This window comes from Felis catus, chromosome A2 (assembly GCF_018350175.1).
Source record: "Felis catus isolate Fca126 chromosome A2, F.catus_Fca126_mat1.0, whole genome shotgun sequence".
Classification (NCBI taxonomy): domain Eukaryota; kingdom Metazoa; phylum Chordata; class Mammalia; order Carnivora; family Felidae; genus Felis; species Felis catus.
Window position 1 is genome coordinate 31,105,685 of NC_058369.1, and position 18,002 is coordinate 31,123,686.

General features: G+C 40.7%; 1 protein-coding gene across 1 annotated transcript in view; it reads left to right on the forward strand.

Moving 5' to 3' along the window:
• The window catches only part of SYNPR (synaptoporin), a 311,626-nt gene that overhangs the window by 248,416 nt on the left and 45,208 nt on the right, over positions 1 to 18,002 (forward strand). Inside the window, exon 4 of the mRNA XM_023249907.2 lies at positions 14,332 to 14,530. Coding sequence (XP_023105675.1) covers positions 14,332 to 14,530 — 199 coding nt within the window. The remainder of the gene's footprint in view (positions 1 to 14,331; positions 14,531 to 18,002) is intronic.

Sequence of the window (18,002 nt, forward strand, 5' to 3'; positions counted from 1 at the left end):
CTCAGCCTCTGTCTCCTCATCTGTAGGGATAATAATGATTATACCTCTCACGGCTCTGGTGAAGAGTAAAGGAAATACAGCATGTAAAGCACATAGTGCAATGGTTAGCACAGAGACAGGGATCAATACCTACTAGCTGTTATTGTTAACTGTTGTCAACAATGACAGAAAACAGTTCCTCAAATGATACCTTTTCACCTCCAGGCCTGAAAGCCTCACTCCTTCAGCTCTCTAGCCACCAAACCCTCTCCATCCTCATTTAAATGTCAGCTCGGCCAACAAGTCTTCTCTGGTCCTCTAGACTCGCTTAGGGCCCCTGTATATCCCTGGTCTTAACCTCATTGCCACTTACAGAAACAGATTCTTCAGTTATCTGCCTTTTCTTAAAATAAATACCCTGGGAGCAGAAACCATCTCCATACCGTGTACTCTGATAGGCATAAGCCCTAGCACGGTGCTTGGCACTTGGTAGATGGATGAATGAGTGAGTGAGGCATCAGCTGGGAGCATGGTCCTGAAGCCTGGTCCTGCCAGTGGGAGGATGCCAGCACACAGCTGCACAGGTCTGACTTAGACCACAGGGTCTATGAGAAAAGCCTGAGAAGGTCTAGAAGGGTTCTGTTGAGCTTCTCCAGCAACCCCCAGAAGCCTGAGAGGTGGCTTCCATTTTTGACTTTTAGACCCTATGGCTTTTCCAACCTCTAAGCATGGGCTCTCTGGGCCACCGAAGAGTCTCTTCCCCATGGGAATTACAGAGTAGTAGAAGGTTCACTGATCTAGAAGCAGAAAACTTAAGTTGTGCTTCTTTTACTGTGTGACATTGATCAAGTGTCTTCACCTCTCTAAGTCCTGGATTCCTCTGGTAGAACAGCTGAGGCATCTCTTTCTACAATCCCATGAGGGAAGAGCAGGGTCAGCTTCCAAGCATACATCTGTTCTAAGAATTTAATGAGACCTATCCTTTCTCCTTCTATCCTTTCTGCTTCCCTCCCTCCCTGCCTTTCTTCTTTATTTGACAAATACCTTTTGAGTATTTACCCTGAACCAGATACAACCTAGAATTCAGTTATAGAGAGGCAGACAAAATAAATGGGATCCTTGCCTTCCTGCTATGTATAGTCTAGGGGAAGAGACACAGATAAGCAGGATAACGTCAACCACTTAGATAATCAGAGCACCAAATAAAATAAACGCAGTAAAACGAGATGATGTGATAGAGAATGACAGTGGAACACCCTCTTTAGATGAGATGGTCAGGGGAGGCCTCCCAGAGATGGTCACATTTCAGCTGAGACCCAAATGAAGAGATGAACTTGACAGCAGGCAGTATGAGCTTAGTTCAGAGGCCCCAGGACTTGCGTGGGGTGGGGCAAGTGCTAGGAAGCAAAAGAAGCAAGGTGGTGTGGTGATAGCAAACAAGCGGGCAAGATGCAAGTGACGTTGGGTTGGTCCGTGTGGGCCATGGTCAGGGGTTTGGATATAGCTTCAAGTACAAGGGGAGGCACTGGAGGGGAGCTCGATGCAGGGGAGCGACATGTTCTGATTTATGTTTTTGAAAAATTTCTGGTCGCGGTGCAGAAAATGAATTCCTACATGTCATGTTCCAACTACAGCTTGAAAATGGTATGATTAATCCCCTGGTTCCTGGCAAAGCACCAGAAACATGGGTGACATTATATTTGCTGATAATAAAGGGCACTTTTTCCATCCTGAGCTGATAAATATGTTGAACAAACGGTTTCTAGTTAACTAAAATGAACAGTGTTGCCTTGTGTCTTCAGACATTTTTTTTTCCCCAAAAAGGATTTGTGTGTTTATGGTGATATTAATAACTGAAGAATTGGAAATTTACAATTCCATAGCCACTTGACGGGGCAATAGCTTTTTGGTGGTTTAAAGGAGATCGCATTTTGTTCTATATGTATAAGCAGTTACTGTTTATTTTGTTATAATCTGGCAGATATATTGAATTTCCTGCCCACCCAGGGTTCTGCCAGGTTCCCTAGCCTGAACATTCAACGAGGCCAGCTATTATGTGCAGAATGAAATGACAGCAAGCAACAACAGATGACCAAATAGTGCTTGATAGGGTGCTTTTTGACAAAGCAAAATAGTAATAGAACACGCCGTGTTTCCAGGTCTTTGAAGTCTACTTTTTGAAAGCATTTTGGATTTTTAAGGTCCACTTTAGTAATTAGGCCTACACCTTGAATTTTGAACTTTGGAAACTCTTGGCACACCTAAGAATAGTGACAGTAGTTGCCAAATACATGCCAACTACAATAAACACAATGTTTTCCATTATCTTAGTTGAGCCTCACAAAACCCCTATGAGAAATAGGCAGTGAGAAAGCTGAGGCTCAAAACTGCTACAAGATTTGTCTAAGATCACATAGCTGGTGCTTGGTGGAGTTACTTTATCTTGCCTTCCAGTTGGAGGAAAAACAAGTAGAAAGGTGGTGCTCCATTGGGTCCCAATGGAGACAAACAGAAGAAGGTATGCTAGGGCTGTAGGTATATTTGAAGTCACACCTCATTGAATGGACGAGTTGTCAAATATTCTGCATGTTGTCCCCAGGTATAAGAGTAGATGAGGTAAATAATGGGTAGGGTGAAGAACCATCCATTGGACAAAATGTAGACCCATGAAATAGCCTGAATAAAATCTTTAGAACCCAGCTGTTATTTCCACTTAGAGCACTAAGTCACCAAAATCAAGATTAGTAAATCTTAACCCTTTTGGAATTAGGAGACCTATTAAGAATCTGATAAAGTTATGAAACATGACCTATATAAGTGCTTTTTTATGATTATGAAGCTATCTGAAGTTCATCATGAACCCCTGAAATTCATCTGTAGACCTCCTAAGAACCCTTCAATCAGCCCCTCATTTTAAACTTGAGAACACTGAGACCCAGAGAACAGTCTTTACTTAAGATCACACACAAAAAAATTGGTGCACAGATAGGCCCCAGAATCTGTTCTCTCACTTTTAATAGTTCCCAGATTCTATTCTGCAGGCTCTAGACTCTGGGAGCTCTTCCATTTGAAATGACTGGCTCTCATCCTAAAAGTTTCCCCTTCTGCTTTTGGGGTATCCATATATCTTTTGCTTTATGAAATTTTGATGATATTAAATAATAATTACTATTCTTAATTATAATTTTTGTTTTGAATGTCCTCACCTCATCTGGCTGAATAAAAAATTGATAACTCCCTCTGGTAGGTACCAAATTTCTCCTGGAAGTTGTACTGATCCAAAAACTCTAAAATACTGGGAGTCACTGCTCTATTCACATGCCTCTCTATCTCCTCTCATCGCCCACCTGAAACAGGTGCAAACCATATAGGAGTATCAGTCTTATCGTTGAATCTGATGCTTAACAGAAGTGAGGGGGCTCTACAGGGCCAGATTCCTTCTGCATATTCATACTGCACATATTGCAAAGGGAAAAAAAGAGGGAGGAAGAGTCTAGGTTGAAAGAGATCAGAGGGATATATCAACCAAATGCAACGTACTAACTTTTCTGGGTCCTGATTCAAACAAACCCACTTAAAAACATCTGAGACAGTAAAGAAAATTTGAACACTGGGCAGATAATTGATGATATAAACAATTAACTATTTTGTTAACTTTTTAAAAAACGTTTATTTATTTTTGAGAGAGACAGAGTATGAGCAAGGGAGGGGAAAAAAGAGGCAGACACAGAATCTGAAGCAGGCTCCAGGCTCTGAGCTGTCAACACGGAGCCTGATGCAGGCCCAAACCCACGAACAGCGAGATCATGACCTGAGTCAAATTCAGACACTTAACCGACCAAGCCACCCAGGCACCCCAAGAATTGAGGTTTGAATTGAATAGTGTTGTGGTTGTATTTTTAAGAATTCTGATCTTTTAAACGTACATACTGAATATTTACAGAATATGGAGTTATATGATGTCTGGTATTCATTTCCAAATGATCCACTGGTGGGAAAGAGGTGATGGTGGGAGGCACCGGGTGGTAGTTGAGATAAAAAAAAGATTGGCCATGAGTTGGGGATGGTTTATCACAGGGAACAGAAACATGGAGGTGATAGTATGATAGTCTCTACTTTATGTAGATTTGATATTTTCTATAATAAAAACTTCTTATTTTTATTTTTTTTAATTTTAGTTATTTATTTTGCCAGAGAGAGAGCATGAGCACAAGTAGGGGAGGGGCAGAGACAGGGAGACAGAGAATCCTAAGCAGGCAGCTTTTAGAATCCTACACTGTCAGGGGTGCCTGGGTGGCTCAGTCGGTTAAGTGTCTGACTTCAGCTCAGGTCATGATCTCATGGTTTGTGAGTTAGAGCCCCATATCAGGCTCTGTGTTGACAGCTCAGAGCCTGGAGCCTGCTTCGGATTCTGTGTCTCCATCTCTTTCTGCCCCTACCCCTGTTCACGCTCTGTCTCTCTCTCTCAAAAATAAATAAACATTAAAAAAAAAAAAAAAGATTATAGAATCCTAAACTGTCAGCTCAGAGCCCGATGCAGGGCTTGAACCTATGAACCGTGAGATATTGACCTGAGCCGAAACCAAAAGTTGGACACTCAACTGACTGAGTCACCCAGGCACCCCAGTAAAAGCCTGTTTAAAAGAGAAAAACAATAAGCAAATGGGACAACCTCAGTACACTCTCCATGGGAGTGCAAATTCCTGCAACCTTTCAGCAGGGCCTTTTGGCAATTCCTACCAAAGACCCTAGAAATAATCCATCCATACCCCTTGTGATGGTTAATTTTATGTATTTACTGGGCTAGACTATAGTGATCAGGTTTTTACCAAACACTAGGCTAGATGTTTCTATAAAGGTTTTTTTTTTTTTTTTTAGATGTGAGTGACATTTACAAGCAGTTGACTCTAAGTAAATAAAGCAGTCTTCTCCAGGGCGTGAGTCACTCCATCCAATTAGTTGAGGGTTTTCATAAGCAAAGACTGAAGTTTCCTATAAAAGACGGCATTCTGTCTTCAGACTGCAATGCAGAAACTCTGGTTTTCTTGGCTTTGGACTCAAGACTGTAACATCAACTCTTGCCTGAATCCTTTGCCTACCAGCTTGCACTATGCATTTCAGACTTGCCAGGACCCACAATCATATGAGCCAATCCTTTAAAATAAATTCCTTATATTCCTTAAAATATATATCTTTATTAGTTCTGTTTCTCTAGAGAACCCTGACTAATCTTCTCATTTACCCAGAACTTCTGCTTGTAGAAATTTATCCAAAGAAAGTTATCATACAAAGATCCAAAAAAAAAAAAAAAAAAAAACATGTTCAAGGCATTGTTTTAACAGAGAAAGATTGTAAACAATCAAAATGTCCACCAGTGGGGGACCCTTTAAAAAATTATTGTGAAACTGCACAATGTAACTATGCAGAAAATTCTGGCCCTGTAATTCATCTATCCTATGCATATATTCTATGACTGTTAAAAATAAGGTAGCTCTTCCTTTAAAGAAAACGCATGTATTAACCATACTATTAAATAAACAGCAAGTTAAAAACCCTGTTTGATTTTCATTATTGTAAGTTGTTAACACTGAGGATGGAATTATAAAGGAGCTTACATTTGCCTATTAACATTTCTATATTGACTGAATTTTTTAAATAGCATATTTTGACTGAATTGATGAATCCATTTGACCTATATTTAAACAAAAAGTAAAATCAGACAGATTTCCGCCGCCCTCACCCATGCTACCTTGTGTTTATTAATGTTATAATTCTCTTTTAGTCAAATCTTTCACATTGTTTTTTCATAAAACATTTCTATACCAACCAAATAAAATGGATAGATAGACAGTTATGTGGACATTTAAGTTTAAGAAAGAAAACTGTGGAACTATTTTTGTTTCATAATTCACTTGAGTACAGTACCACAGTTCAAGGAAGGCAAACAAGATAGGAAAAAAGGATTTTCTCTGCAATATACAGATAATGACCTCATTATCTATTTTAATTTGACAATGTAGAGTCAGTCTGAGTCCTCTATGACTCAAATTCTATTTGAAGAAACTAAAATTAATAAATCATAGCTTCATGAGTATGGCAGTGCCTCTTTGCAAGCCATTTTAATGGGTTTTATGGAGTTTCCTTCTCTTGGTTCCACTGTAGGACATGCCGTGACCTCCACCAGTCCATTTCTTCTTAATCACCTTGTAGTCTTTTTATTTTGAAATGTTTGTATAAACACAAACTTGCGGGGAGGGGGATGAAATTTGAAAAGATCCTTCTTAACATAATACATTTACAGTAAATCGGATAAGTATCTTTTTGGCCAGTAGACATGAAAGCCACAAACTGGTTGGGGGGGGGGGTGGTGGGACGGTCACTTTCCAGCCATGTCCTCATGGGGGCAAGCACAAGAAATTGTGCAGAAGAGAGCACTGTTTGCAGTAACCTTGATAGCATTTTTCCAGTGTCTAACTCAGTTCCCTGTGTTCAGGATGTATTATTACTGTCCTTCAAAAAATTACCTTCTCTAATGGTAAAGTGGAGAGCACAGAACATAATGGAAAGTTCCTCCTATCAGGGCACCTGGGTGGCTCAGTCAGCTTAAGCCTCTGACTTTGGCTCAGGTCATGATCGTGCGGTCCGGAGCCCTAGCCCCACATAGGGCTCTGTGCTGACAGCTCAGAGCCTGGAGCCTGCTTTGGATTCCCTCTCTCTCTCTCTCTCTCTCTCTCTCTCTCTCAAAAATAAACTTTTAAAAAAGTTTGAAAAAAAATAAAAAAGAAAGTTCCTCCTATGGAGACAATAAACTTTAATACATTTGATACATAATCACATCAAGGAGAAATGCCCTTATTGTGTTGAAGAGCCAAAGTACAGCATTTTGTCTTTCACTTTGTTTTTGTCTTTTAAGAAAACACTTTTAGTGAATATATGCTGTTGTTACAAGAGATAAAGCTGATTTTGATTCAACTCAAGTTAGGACAAAAATGTCTCAAAAATGATTCTGGCTGGCAAAAAATGCCATTTACCTGAAGATAAGGAAGCTGGAGATCTCTTAGTTCTAGCAGACGGGAGTACAGGTCCACCGACCTTCCTGGGAACAAACAGCATCATTAGAATCCCTGAGGCACTCCTAGGATGTTTGTGAACTAGATTGTTTTATATTTCTGCTTGCTTTGATGTTGGATAGAGTCTGGTAATGACCCTTTTAGTCAGCAGAGGCATCCTGCATATACTGATACTTCCGGTCAGTATGTCCTGAGTCTTGGACAAACTCCATCCCTTCTCCTTGGCAAGCTGAGGACATCAACTTCAAGCTGAAGTTTCCAACTTTAGCAACCTAAGTCCAAGTACTGGAGCCTTCTCTGAGTTCTCACTGCAACTGGCATATTTCCCAAGACTGTTCTGAGTCCCCACCTTGTCCCCATCTTCTGCCCTTTCCACCCCAAACAGATCCTATACCTGCAGCCCTGAGAAGCCATTCTCCCCAGATTTTGACCATAGCATAGAAACATGCCTCATAACGAGCTGGTGGCATAAGGGAAAACCTTGCTCTAATCAATATGCAAGTCTTTAGAACCAGTTTGAAATCACCCATGAGCCAGGGGAGCAGCGGAACAAAAGGCCACAGCCTCCATACGTTCATCCCATGACCACTCATCTGTTGAAAAACAACTGAAAGCGGCAAAAGGGAAAGCCAGCCATAGGAAGGCAATCAGAAAATCCAGCAGTTGTCCAAGAAGTCAGTAGACAGGTGAGGGATAAAGAAAAAATAATAGCACTGTATTTGTTTCATATAGGAGCTTAAGGATAAAAGCTTTGAGGTCAGATAGTCTCTGTTTTCAGGCCCTTACATCAACAAGTCACTTAACCTCCCTTCCCCTCACTTTCCTCACCACTAACAGAAGAGAAATAGTACCCACTTCATCAGATTTGAAGGTCCAAATGAGATAAGATGTGAAGGCATTTGGCATAGTGCCTGGCCTGGCAATAAGTGTCATTGGTGATTGGCATCCAGCAGTGGCAGTAGTAGTGGTAGAACCGTCATTATCCCATATAGCATCGTCCCATGCCCTGCTCCAGGTACAGTGAGAAAACCAGGGACATGGCAGACAGAGGGACTTGTCCTTTTCATCCTCCTAGAAAATCTCAACTCCAGTGCCTCACAACTCATTGCTTGGCTTCTCCAATGACTGGCCCATGGGGCTCAACCCATCCCTCTTGAAGGATTGAAGGACTTGAGCATAATGGAGAATTCAGTAGCTTGGAAAACTTAGAGGTGGAATTTGCATCATAAGAAAGAAAAAAACACCTCAGAGCTGGTTTCCAAGTTTGCTCCTTCTCTATGCCAACTGGGTGATCTTTGATGATTCTTTCAAGATGACTGAGCTCCAACTTCCTCATCTATAGAATAGAGAAGGTTGCTGGAGAGAAAAAAAGGAGATCTAGTGTGTGAACGTGTTGCTAAACTCTCAGGATTTTGTAGTGATTTATGCTGTGAATCATCTAGGCTAAGCAAGCAGAGGTGTGTGTGAGTGTATACGAGCACACACAAACGCATTTATTATGCATACACATATGGCTAGTGAAAGAAAAGTCAATCTAAAACCAGACAAATGCCAATATTTTATACTGGGAAGAGAGAAGAAGAAGGAGCAAGAGGATTAAAGTCTCTATCAGCTGATAAAAGGATATTGAAACAGGGGCTGTGGAAAATGATCAAGTGAAGAGAAACGTGCTTAGCACCACAATTTGCCAGTTGCCCTCTGATTGTCCCTTGGCGACTTTAATTCTGGGGATGAGAAATTCTGTAACAGCAGTTTGCTCCCCAACACCCTTGATGCTTCCCACATTTGCTCCTGGGGGACCGCCACCATTGGGACATGTCATTCCTGTCCCTCCCTGAGCCACCCCCCAGATACATTGTTAGGGGCATTAGTCCTCTTTTCTTCTGCAGCAGGTGAAAGATAATGTCAATAATTTCAAACTCTTATTACCAGATGCCCCTAATGGTACAGTGCTGTATACACATGAATCTGTGTCTTCCTGTACTGAATACCTCACTTTGTGTAAAGAACCACAGGTCCTACAATAATCACAATTTCAGTGCACGAGGCATTCAAGTTCATTTGCCCTCTGCTTGCTTTGGAAGCAAATGTTAGAATGACCTAGATCAAAACTTGTTCATGGAAACCTTGTTTTTTTAATGTTTATTTTTGAGAGAGGAAGAGAGAGAGCATGAGTGAGGGAGGGGCAGAAAGAGGGGGACACAGAGAACGTGTGGGAGAGAGAACGCCAAGCTGTTTGCACAGAGCCTTACCACGGAGCTCAGTCCCACGACCATGTGATCATGACCTGAGCTGAAATCAAGACCTGGATACACAACCAGCTGAGCCACGCAGACACTCCGAGATGGCTTGGTCATTTTTATAGACATTCAGCTGGAAATCTAAGGATGCCGTAACTTCTGAGAAAGAGGGGCAGAAACGTACAGTAGTTATTAGTGTAGGCTCCACCTAATCTCCTTGCATTCAAGCCTCGTCCCTGCCCTCCACTAGCTACATGACTTCAGGCAAGCTCACTGCACACTCCAAGCCTCGGTTTCCTCATCTGTGTATAACGGTCATAGTAATAGCACCTACCTATGAGCGTCATGAGCATTAGATGAGAATCATGTCAGTAAAGAAGCTAGCACAGTGCCTGGAGGCTGAAACATGTCAGTGGTTGCTATTGTAAATATTTTCATTAATAAAGCAGTGCCAACTTGCTTAATATTTTTCCAGGCCCCACAAACAGAACTAAAAGCTGTGGGTGCCTAGCAGCCCCTTTCGTGTAAGTGAAGCAGCAGTGAGATGTTTACGTGTTGTTTATGCGTTGGTAAAAAATTTTTTAAAAATCTACTCTACCATGGACGCTTTTCTTTGGTAGACACAATGCAGTAAGACCCAACGAAATTCAATTACCCTTTGACTGAGGCCCACCCTGAAGGGAATTATACATTTGAAATCAACACAGTTGGATTTGGTCCCTTTTGCAGGCTCAGCAGTTCCTTCATGACGAGTTCGTCACGGGATCAGAGGTGGTCCCCTTGGCTTCCAGGTTCTGTCAACTGACACACTCTGGCTATACAGAACAGTTCTTCCCTTGTTTAGGTTCTAAATGAATGATACTTGCTTCCAAAATTATTACAGCTGCTGAACACTTGCTGACTATAAACTCTCTTCCTCCAGAATAAAACATATTTACGCATGTATATCTATCTGATGCTTAAAAGACCCTCTCTGTTAAAATATGTGTGTTGAGCAATATATACCAATCGTATGGCATTAAAAATGTTCAGTCCTATGAGTTATTATGCTCAGACTATTTTGAGCTGACGTGCTCGTTCTTTATAAATGATCCCTACTCCCTTCCACGGACGAGGCATTAGCTTAGAATGCAATTCCTTTTCCCCTCTTTCCCTTGATTTCACCCCAGTGTGACTGGTGGGCCAAATACCAAGCTATAAATCACTGGCGTTAATAAGTGCAGCAGATTTGTTAGTGATTTTTGCGTGCCTGTGCCTTGTACAGATAACCACAATTAACATTTACTGTAAATCAACGTCATAAGTTAGCGATAGGGGAAATGATATTCAGCTGATTGCACAGGGAAAAAAAATCCAACACCCAATTCTTTTATTCTCCCGCTGCCTGCCACCCCCACCGCAGACCAACATTGCAGACCCAGTCTGTGCACGTCAGCTGAGGGAACTGGCGTATCAGAAGCACCGCTAATCCTGGCATCTGGAAAGCAAGTGTGCGTACCTCTGAATGGTTGCAGCAGGTGACATAGCCCTGCCTGCTATTTTTGTCTTACATGTTGTTCATTATAGGAAAATCTTTCCCATCTTTGACTTAAGATAAAGACCCAAAACTATAAGCTGGCCCACAATACCCCACAGTGAGGGCCCCTGAGGACTTCTCCATCTCATCTGAAACCATTCATTTCCTTTTCCCGCCATGTTCCAGTTTTCCAAGACATATTTCATCGCTTCCCGTATGCTGTGTTCCTGGCCTATGCAGGGTCTTGGTGCATGCTCTTTGTGGCCTATGTTTTAACAGCTTTACTGAAATGTAAGTCACATACTATACAATTCATTCACTTAAAATGTACAACTTTATGGTTTTAAGTATATTCACACACCACATCCATCATCACAGTCAATTCCACAACATTTTTGTCACCCAAAAAAGAAATCCAGGGGCACCTGGGTGGCTCAGTTGGTTGAGCGTCTGACTTCGGCTCAGGTCATGATCTCACAGTTCATGGGTTTGAGCCCCGCATCAGGCTCTGTGCTGACAGCTCGGAGCCTGGAGCCCGCTTCGGATTCTGTGTCTCCCTCTCTCTCTGCCCCTCCCCCACTCATGCTCTGTCTCTGTCTCTAAAAAGTGAATAAAACCTTAAAAAAAAAAAAAGAAAAAAGAAATCCTGTAACACTTAGCCATCATTTTGGATTCTCCCATCGTCCCCCCAGCCCTAGGCAAATGCCAGCCTGCTCTTTGTTTCCATAGATTGGCCTTTTCTGAACATTTCATACGAATGGAGGCATACAATGTGTGGTCCTTTGTGACTGACTTTTTCCACTTAGCAGAATGCTTTCAAGGTTCGCTCAGCACTCCATTCCTTATTCATAGATAATATTCCATTGCATCGATATGCCACATTTTATTTATCCATTCATCAATCGACAGACATTTGTGTTGTTTGTTGTTTTCAGTTTTTGGCTATTATGAATAGTGCTGCTGTGAACATTCTTGTACAAGTTTTTGTGCAGACAAACGTTACCGTTTCTCTTGGGTATGTGTCCAGAAGTGGAATTGCTGGATCATATGCTAACTCTATGTTTAACCGTTTGAAAAACAGCCAGACTGTTTTTTCAAAGTGGCTGCACCGTTTTACATTTCCACCAGCAATAGATGAAAGTTCCAATTCTGTCTAATTAGAATTTGTTATTCCAGTCTTATCTTGTTATTCTTACCCAATCTTGCCAACACTTGCTATTCCAATCTTACTGGTGTTTTTTTTTTTTATTATTATTATTATAGCCACCCTGGTGGACGTGTAGTCATATTTCATTCTTAACTTTCTATATGGATCATTTCTACCCATTTTTCAGGCTGCAGCTTAAAAGTCACTTCCATAGGGTATTTTACATTGACCACCCCGCCCCAGGCTAGCCTCGGGCTCCTCTCAGGAAACCTGTATTTTCTCTCTAAACTTGAAGTTCAACACGGGCAGGGGCCATCCTATGTTTCTCACTCTACCACAGCATCTAGCCATTGTATGAACTACTGGCCACTTGCTAAAAATTTGTTGAATAATGACCTATTATGAAATCATGAGAGAAAGGTATGCATTACCTGAAAAGCACCTATTTGAGAATCGTTGGCACGATTACCTTTTAAGTCCATTTCATTTTTCAGCCTTCCCACAGACCAAACCATGGAGAAATGTTTTAATCTCTCTGGCAAGGGGAGGAAAGGAACCGCACAATGTGACCATGACGAATGCTTCTCTTTTCCTGCATTGGGCTACAAAGCAGAACACCTTTCTGGTGGGTGAGAAGCAGGAGGAGCCTCAGTAAATACAAGCAGGATCAAGTAGATGGTGTAAACAGCTCTTTCTCAAGTCAGGCAATAGTAGGAAAGACTGGGTTTCTGCGAAATAAAAAGCTGAGGGATACTGGACGTCCCTGCATTAGCTGTCAACAGAGCCACGTCCCTAGAGATTCCGGTCCACTAGATCCAGCACAAGGCCCTGGAATGTATGTTTTGTAGCAAGGCCTCTAGTGATTGCGATGCCAGTGGCCCATGAGCTTCAAGCTCTGGAATCAGGCACAGATTTAAATCCCTGCCCAATTTACCAGCCTTGTGGTTTAGGATGAACTACTTAATCTTTCTAAGCCCATTTCTTATTCTGTAAAGGGGGAGGGGGCAATAAAGTGCCTACATCATAGGGTTGCCATTGGGCATTCAATTAAACAATGAGCATAAAACACAATTATCTGGGCCATAAGAAATGTTCCAATGTTAGTTTGCTATTGTCATTACTATTTTATCATTATAGTATTATCTAAAGTATAAGAGAATGTACACGACAAATCTGTTTTAAAGGCATCAAGTTTTGCTTAGTTAAAAAAAATACTTTCTATGCGTAAATTGGGAAATGACCAGGTTCACCGATGGCTTTATCATTATTGTTACTTTCGTAGATAATTTTCCAAGTGGCACTTTGTTGATATCGTTGCTATGGCTATTTTCAAATACCTCCCTAATACTCAGAATAATTTAATCATTTCTTATGAAGCACAATTTTGGCTCCTATATTAAATTACAGTTTACCACCTAGTTGACAACATGAGCTACTGTACTGGCTATAACATACTTCCTTAGGTGTCGTTTATTGAGCAGAAAGTATTAGCCCCCAAACCTTATTTTTCTCTATTAGGTAACACACTGAGCCTGAATGCTTTCCTAATAGAACTTACTCTCTAAAATAGAAGTTCTAAAAGTTCAATCAAATTAGTATCGATCCGTCATCTTACAGAATCAAGAATGTTCATTCATTTTCCCAAGTCCTATATACTGAATGCCTAACAAGTGTCAGTCATGCAAGATATACAAAGAAGAAGAAAATCAAGATTCCATCACCATGGAAGGGGCAGCGAAGACAGAAGAAAACAAGGAATTAAATACATCACCAAAACAGCGTGGCTAGTGATGAGTGCTATGAATGACGTTAACCAGGGCAATGGGATAGAAGATGTCTACAGGAAAGGAACTATTTTAGCTTAATGGTCAGAAAAAGGCTCTCCCAGAAGATGACCTTTGAGCAGACACAGGAATACCAAGAAGGAGCCAGCTATGGAAAATGTCAGGGGACAGAGTGAGGAAAAGGGAACATTGAAATGACCACAAGTCAGGACTGTGCCATAAGGACTTGATGTAAGACCTGCTGGGCCTTATTAAGGAGTTAGGGATGGAGTCCAAGCACAATGAGAAAGCACTGGGGAATTTGAGCAGGAGGATGTCATATAGTGTAATTTATCGTCATTTCAGGTTCCCTTTCCCTCCCCTCCTCCCCTCTGTCTCGAGTGACTAGCTACTGGGAAACCCAGTGGAATGATGTTTTCCTGTGACATTTCTTCCATGTTTCCAGCGGTAACCTCAGTTTCTTTAATGAACTTCTCCCAGAAGCATGCCGTAAAACTCCCCAATCACCCCCGCTTTGCTTTAGAACATGTAGACACCCAGCCCCTCACTTGGTCTCCATCGCATTGTAAAGAGTCTCCCTCATCTGGCACTTTAGGTTACACCAGGTGACGTTTGAAGTGCCCACCTGCGAGGGGAAGGAGCAGCAGAAGCTGGCATTGACTGGTGACTCCTCATCTTCCGCCGAGTTCTTCGTCACGGTTGCTGTCTTCGCCTTCCTCTACTCCCTGGCTGCCACCGTCGTTTACATTTTCTTCCAGAACAAGTACCGGGAGAACAACCGGGGCCCGCTCATTGTAAGTGGCTTATTTCTTGATATAACTTGTCTCTGTCCCCTCTGATTTCTTTCCCGCGGCTTGAAGGGCTTTGGAGTTATGCAAGCCCTCGGGGCGAGTATTTTTTTTTTTTTTTTAAATCACATTCCTTTTCATCCACGCCTCTTGGATCTGAGACAGAAGCATGATGTCTGCCATTCCTTTGTGCCCCTGAACTGGAAAGGTATCACAAGACTTACTGGAAACCTCTGAAATAAATGGTTGGAAATCTCATGAGATCAAGGGAAGACAAGTGAGGCTTGCTGTAGATTTAGTTATAATTCCAGCATTATGGAGCCAGTCAACCGTTTTGTTTTTTTTTTTTCCCACTGGTTATTCAGACAGTGTGACTTGTGCTTATCTGAAATGCACTGTTTTGTTAGTATAGAATAGACTGGGCATAGAAGTTTCCATCCCTGAATACCCCACATACACCAGTCTCTCCTAATCTCTGTCTCTTTCCACCACCAATCCTCCTCCCACTTTCTTTTTCCTTATACACTGATCCAAGGACTCACATGGGTGAAACCAGTACAGCCCAGAATACCCAGATGGGGACACACACACACGCTTATAGGAGCACAACAACTCTTGGAGGGGCACAGTGGCCGGGATAATGGTTAAAGAAATAAATTTTCAACTTCTCAACCTTCACATGTACATTTGCCTAAAATTTATGAGAATGTTCTACATGTGAAAATACCCGGCTGTCTTCTTTCTTAATTACCTATTCACATTTTACAAAAGAAAAACATCCTTCCTTTCCATCCCAGGTATCACCACACAATACATTGCTAGGAGGCAAAACCATTCAGGTGCTAATTAAAAAGGGACCATTTGAAATATTGATGTTGTTGGCTATGAAAGCAAGTGATTCTAATGCCTGAGTAATGCACTCTTTTGCATATAAGGAGGTTAACAATTTCTTTATTTCAATAATATTGAAAAGTCCTAATCTACTCATCAGCTGATGGACCATTAAAAAACAATTTCTGATGACAGATCACGATGTGATCCGGACATATAACTCAGAAGGAATTCAAAGAAATTAATGGCATTGCCATAACAAAACTCCATCTGTTCTCATCTACTCATTTATGCAAGCAAGCTTTCTCAGCACATCTATAGAATGAAAAATGGGAAGAGAATTTAGGCTGAATCATAGCCCATTCTAGAAATAAGTAATATTTGTCCCCCCACAAAAATATATAAACTAATTGAAGAAAAAGCCCCACACATTTCTAATAAAATGTTTACTTTTTAAATTTAATAATGATTAAAATGTATAATATATTTATATTGTTTGGAACAATTGTGCATTAAAAATATTTACTAATAATATCACCCAACCCAAAATAAATTTTTGACACTTAAAACATTAGGCTCATGGGTAGAAGTTATTTAAACTTACAAACATATATATTCATACATGTAATAGGGTGATTGATAAAATGCTTTCCAATATAAAAAATATTGTATTAGGGTATAATTTTGTGATGGAAGTACAATGGAAACACAAATCCATACCAAACAAAAATCACATGTAAAATTTCCAACTGCTAAAGAGGAACTCTTCTATTACTTTTTAATGGAAGATAGAGATTATCGAATACTCCATTGGATTCATTTAAAAATGGATACAATGGGTATGTTTTAAAATAGAAATATGTATTGCCAGAAATTATGTTCTTTGAACTATTTAGATTTTTTGTTTGCTTGCTTACTTACTTATTTTGAGAGTGGGTGGGGAGGGGCAGAGAGGGAAAGATAGAGTCCCAAGCAGGCTCCACACTGTCAGCACAGAGCCCGACACAGGACCTGATCCCACAAACTACAAGATCATGACCTGGGCTGAAATCAAGAGTCAGAAGCTTAACCTACTGGCACCCCAAGAACTATGTAGATTTTTAATAAGAACAAAATTAGATGTCAACTATATAGAAGTGGGAACATAATTTTTCAAAATTCTTTTAGGGATTATGTAAGTGAAATAAATTTTACGGATATCTAACCTAATCTATATATTATGGAGACCTGAACTTTAAAATAAGCACAGTTTGAAGGATAACTGGATGAAATCCCAATTTGCAGAGCTTTATGATTCAGTTTGAAAGGACCCCCCCAAAATTCAAATTTGTAGCCCTTTAATATGTTATCTTGGAAAAAGAAGAGTAATGCACAGAACTTGAATCTTTGAACAGGTGTCCTTTTTTTTTCTCCCAAATTGAAGCTACTGGTCTTTATGGTTTTAAATTACCTTTAAGAGAGTCACCTAACTTGAGCTTATCCCTTATGTGATGTGCAGATATGCGAAAAGATTGCTATATATGTACCACGGAACCAACATGCATGCATCCGTGCCTGAGTACACGTGGACACTGTTACAGAATTCTAAAGTCAGAGGAAATGTCCTGACTCCCTGAGAGAAGATGTTGACTCAGCTAGTTTGCTCACCAAGTGGAAAAAGATGTATTTTGTTATATAAAACCACATTCTCCTCATGTGAAATAATCTTGTGAAGGTATGCTGCTTCATCTCTGTGTAAATAGTGTCTCCCATCCAGCAGGATATAATGAAATCCTGAATTGTGTACTACACTGGGTAGGTTCTGTTTTATTACATGGTGGAAGAAGGGGAGGGGCAGGAGAGATCTTTCTAGTAATAAAAAAGGAAAGGCTCCTAGATGAAACTTCCGTGATATTAAACAACTGATATACTCATTACTTAGCAGATGAAAGTTCATTGACAAATGAGCCTGAGTCCTAAGAGTCACAGAAGCAGAATGAATGTCAAGGATCAGTATGATGCCATTACAACTGCAAATGGCAAGCCGTTTCAATTCTGACCCCACCATGAGGAGGCCACAACTGGGGGAGAAAGAGTGGGCTATTCTACCCACCTCTAATTGTGAGTTGGCAGAGGACAGAAAATCCACACTGTGAGCAAGGTCTCAAGAAGGTGGTTCAAACCTAAGAAAACTTTCAAATGCTATGTTAACAATGATGGTACTCGTTTTCAGTCCATCCTGTGTATTCAGAAAGATGGCTACTGATCATTACTTGGTCATCTCAGATCTTGTTACCATCTCTTCTTTTTTTGTTGTCGCTTTGTTTTTAACAAAACACACATTATTTCCTTCATTTATTCGTTCTCCAAATCAATCTTTTCCTATGAAACAACAAAGCTACCATATTACAGTGATGTGAACTAATTCAAGCAGTTTAAAGAAGTCGGGTATCATTTTAAGCGAGCTCACATCTACAACAGTTTCCCATCTTGCTCTATAGTCCTCTAGGACATGATGTTACACATCAAGCATAGATAAGATCAGTGTATAGGAGAGTGATGAGATTGGTAATGATGTTGGTAATAAGAACAATAATGTCTACTGGTATTGGTTGAATTTCTACTAAGTGTGAAGCTAATAGTCACAACAGCCCTAGTTTATGTTATT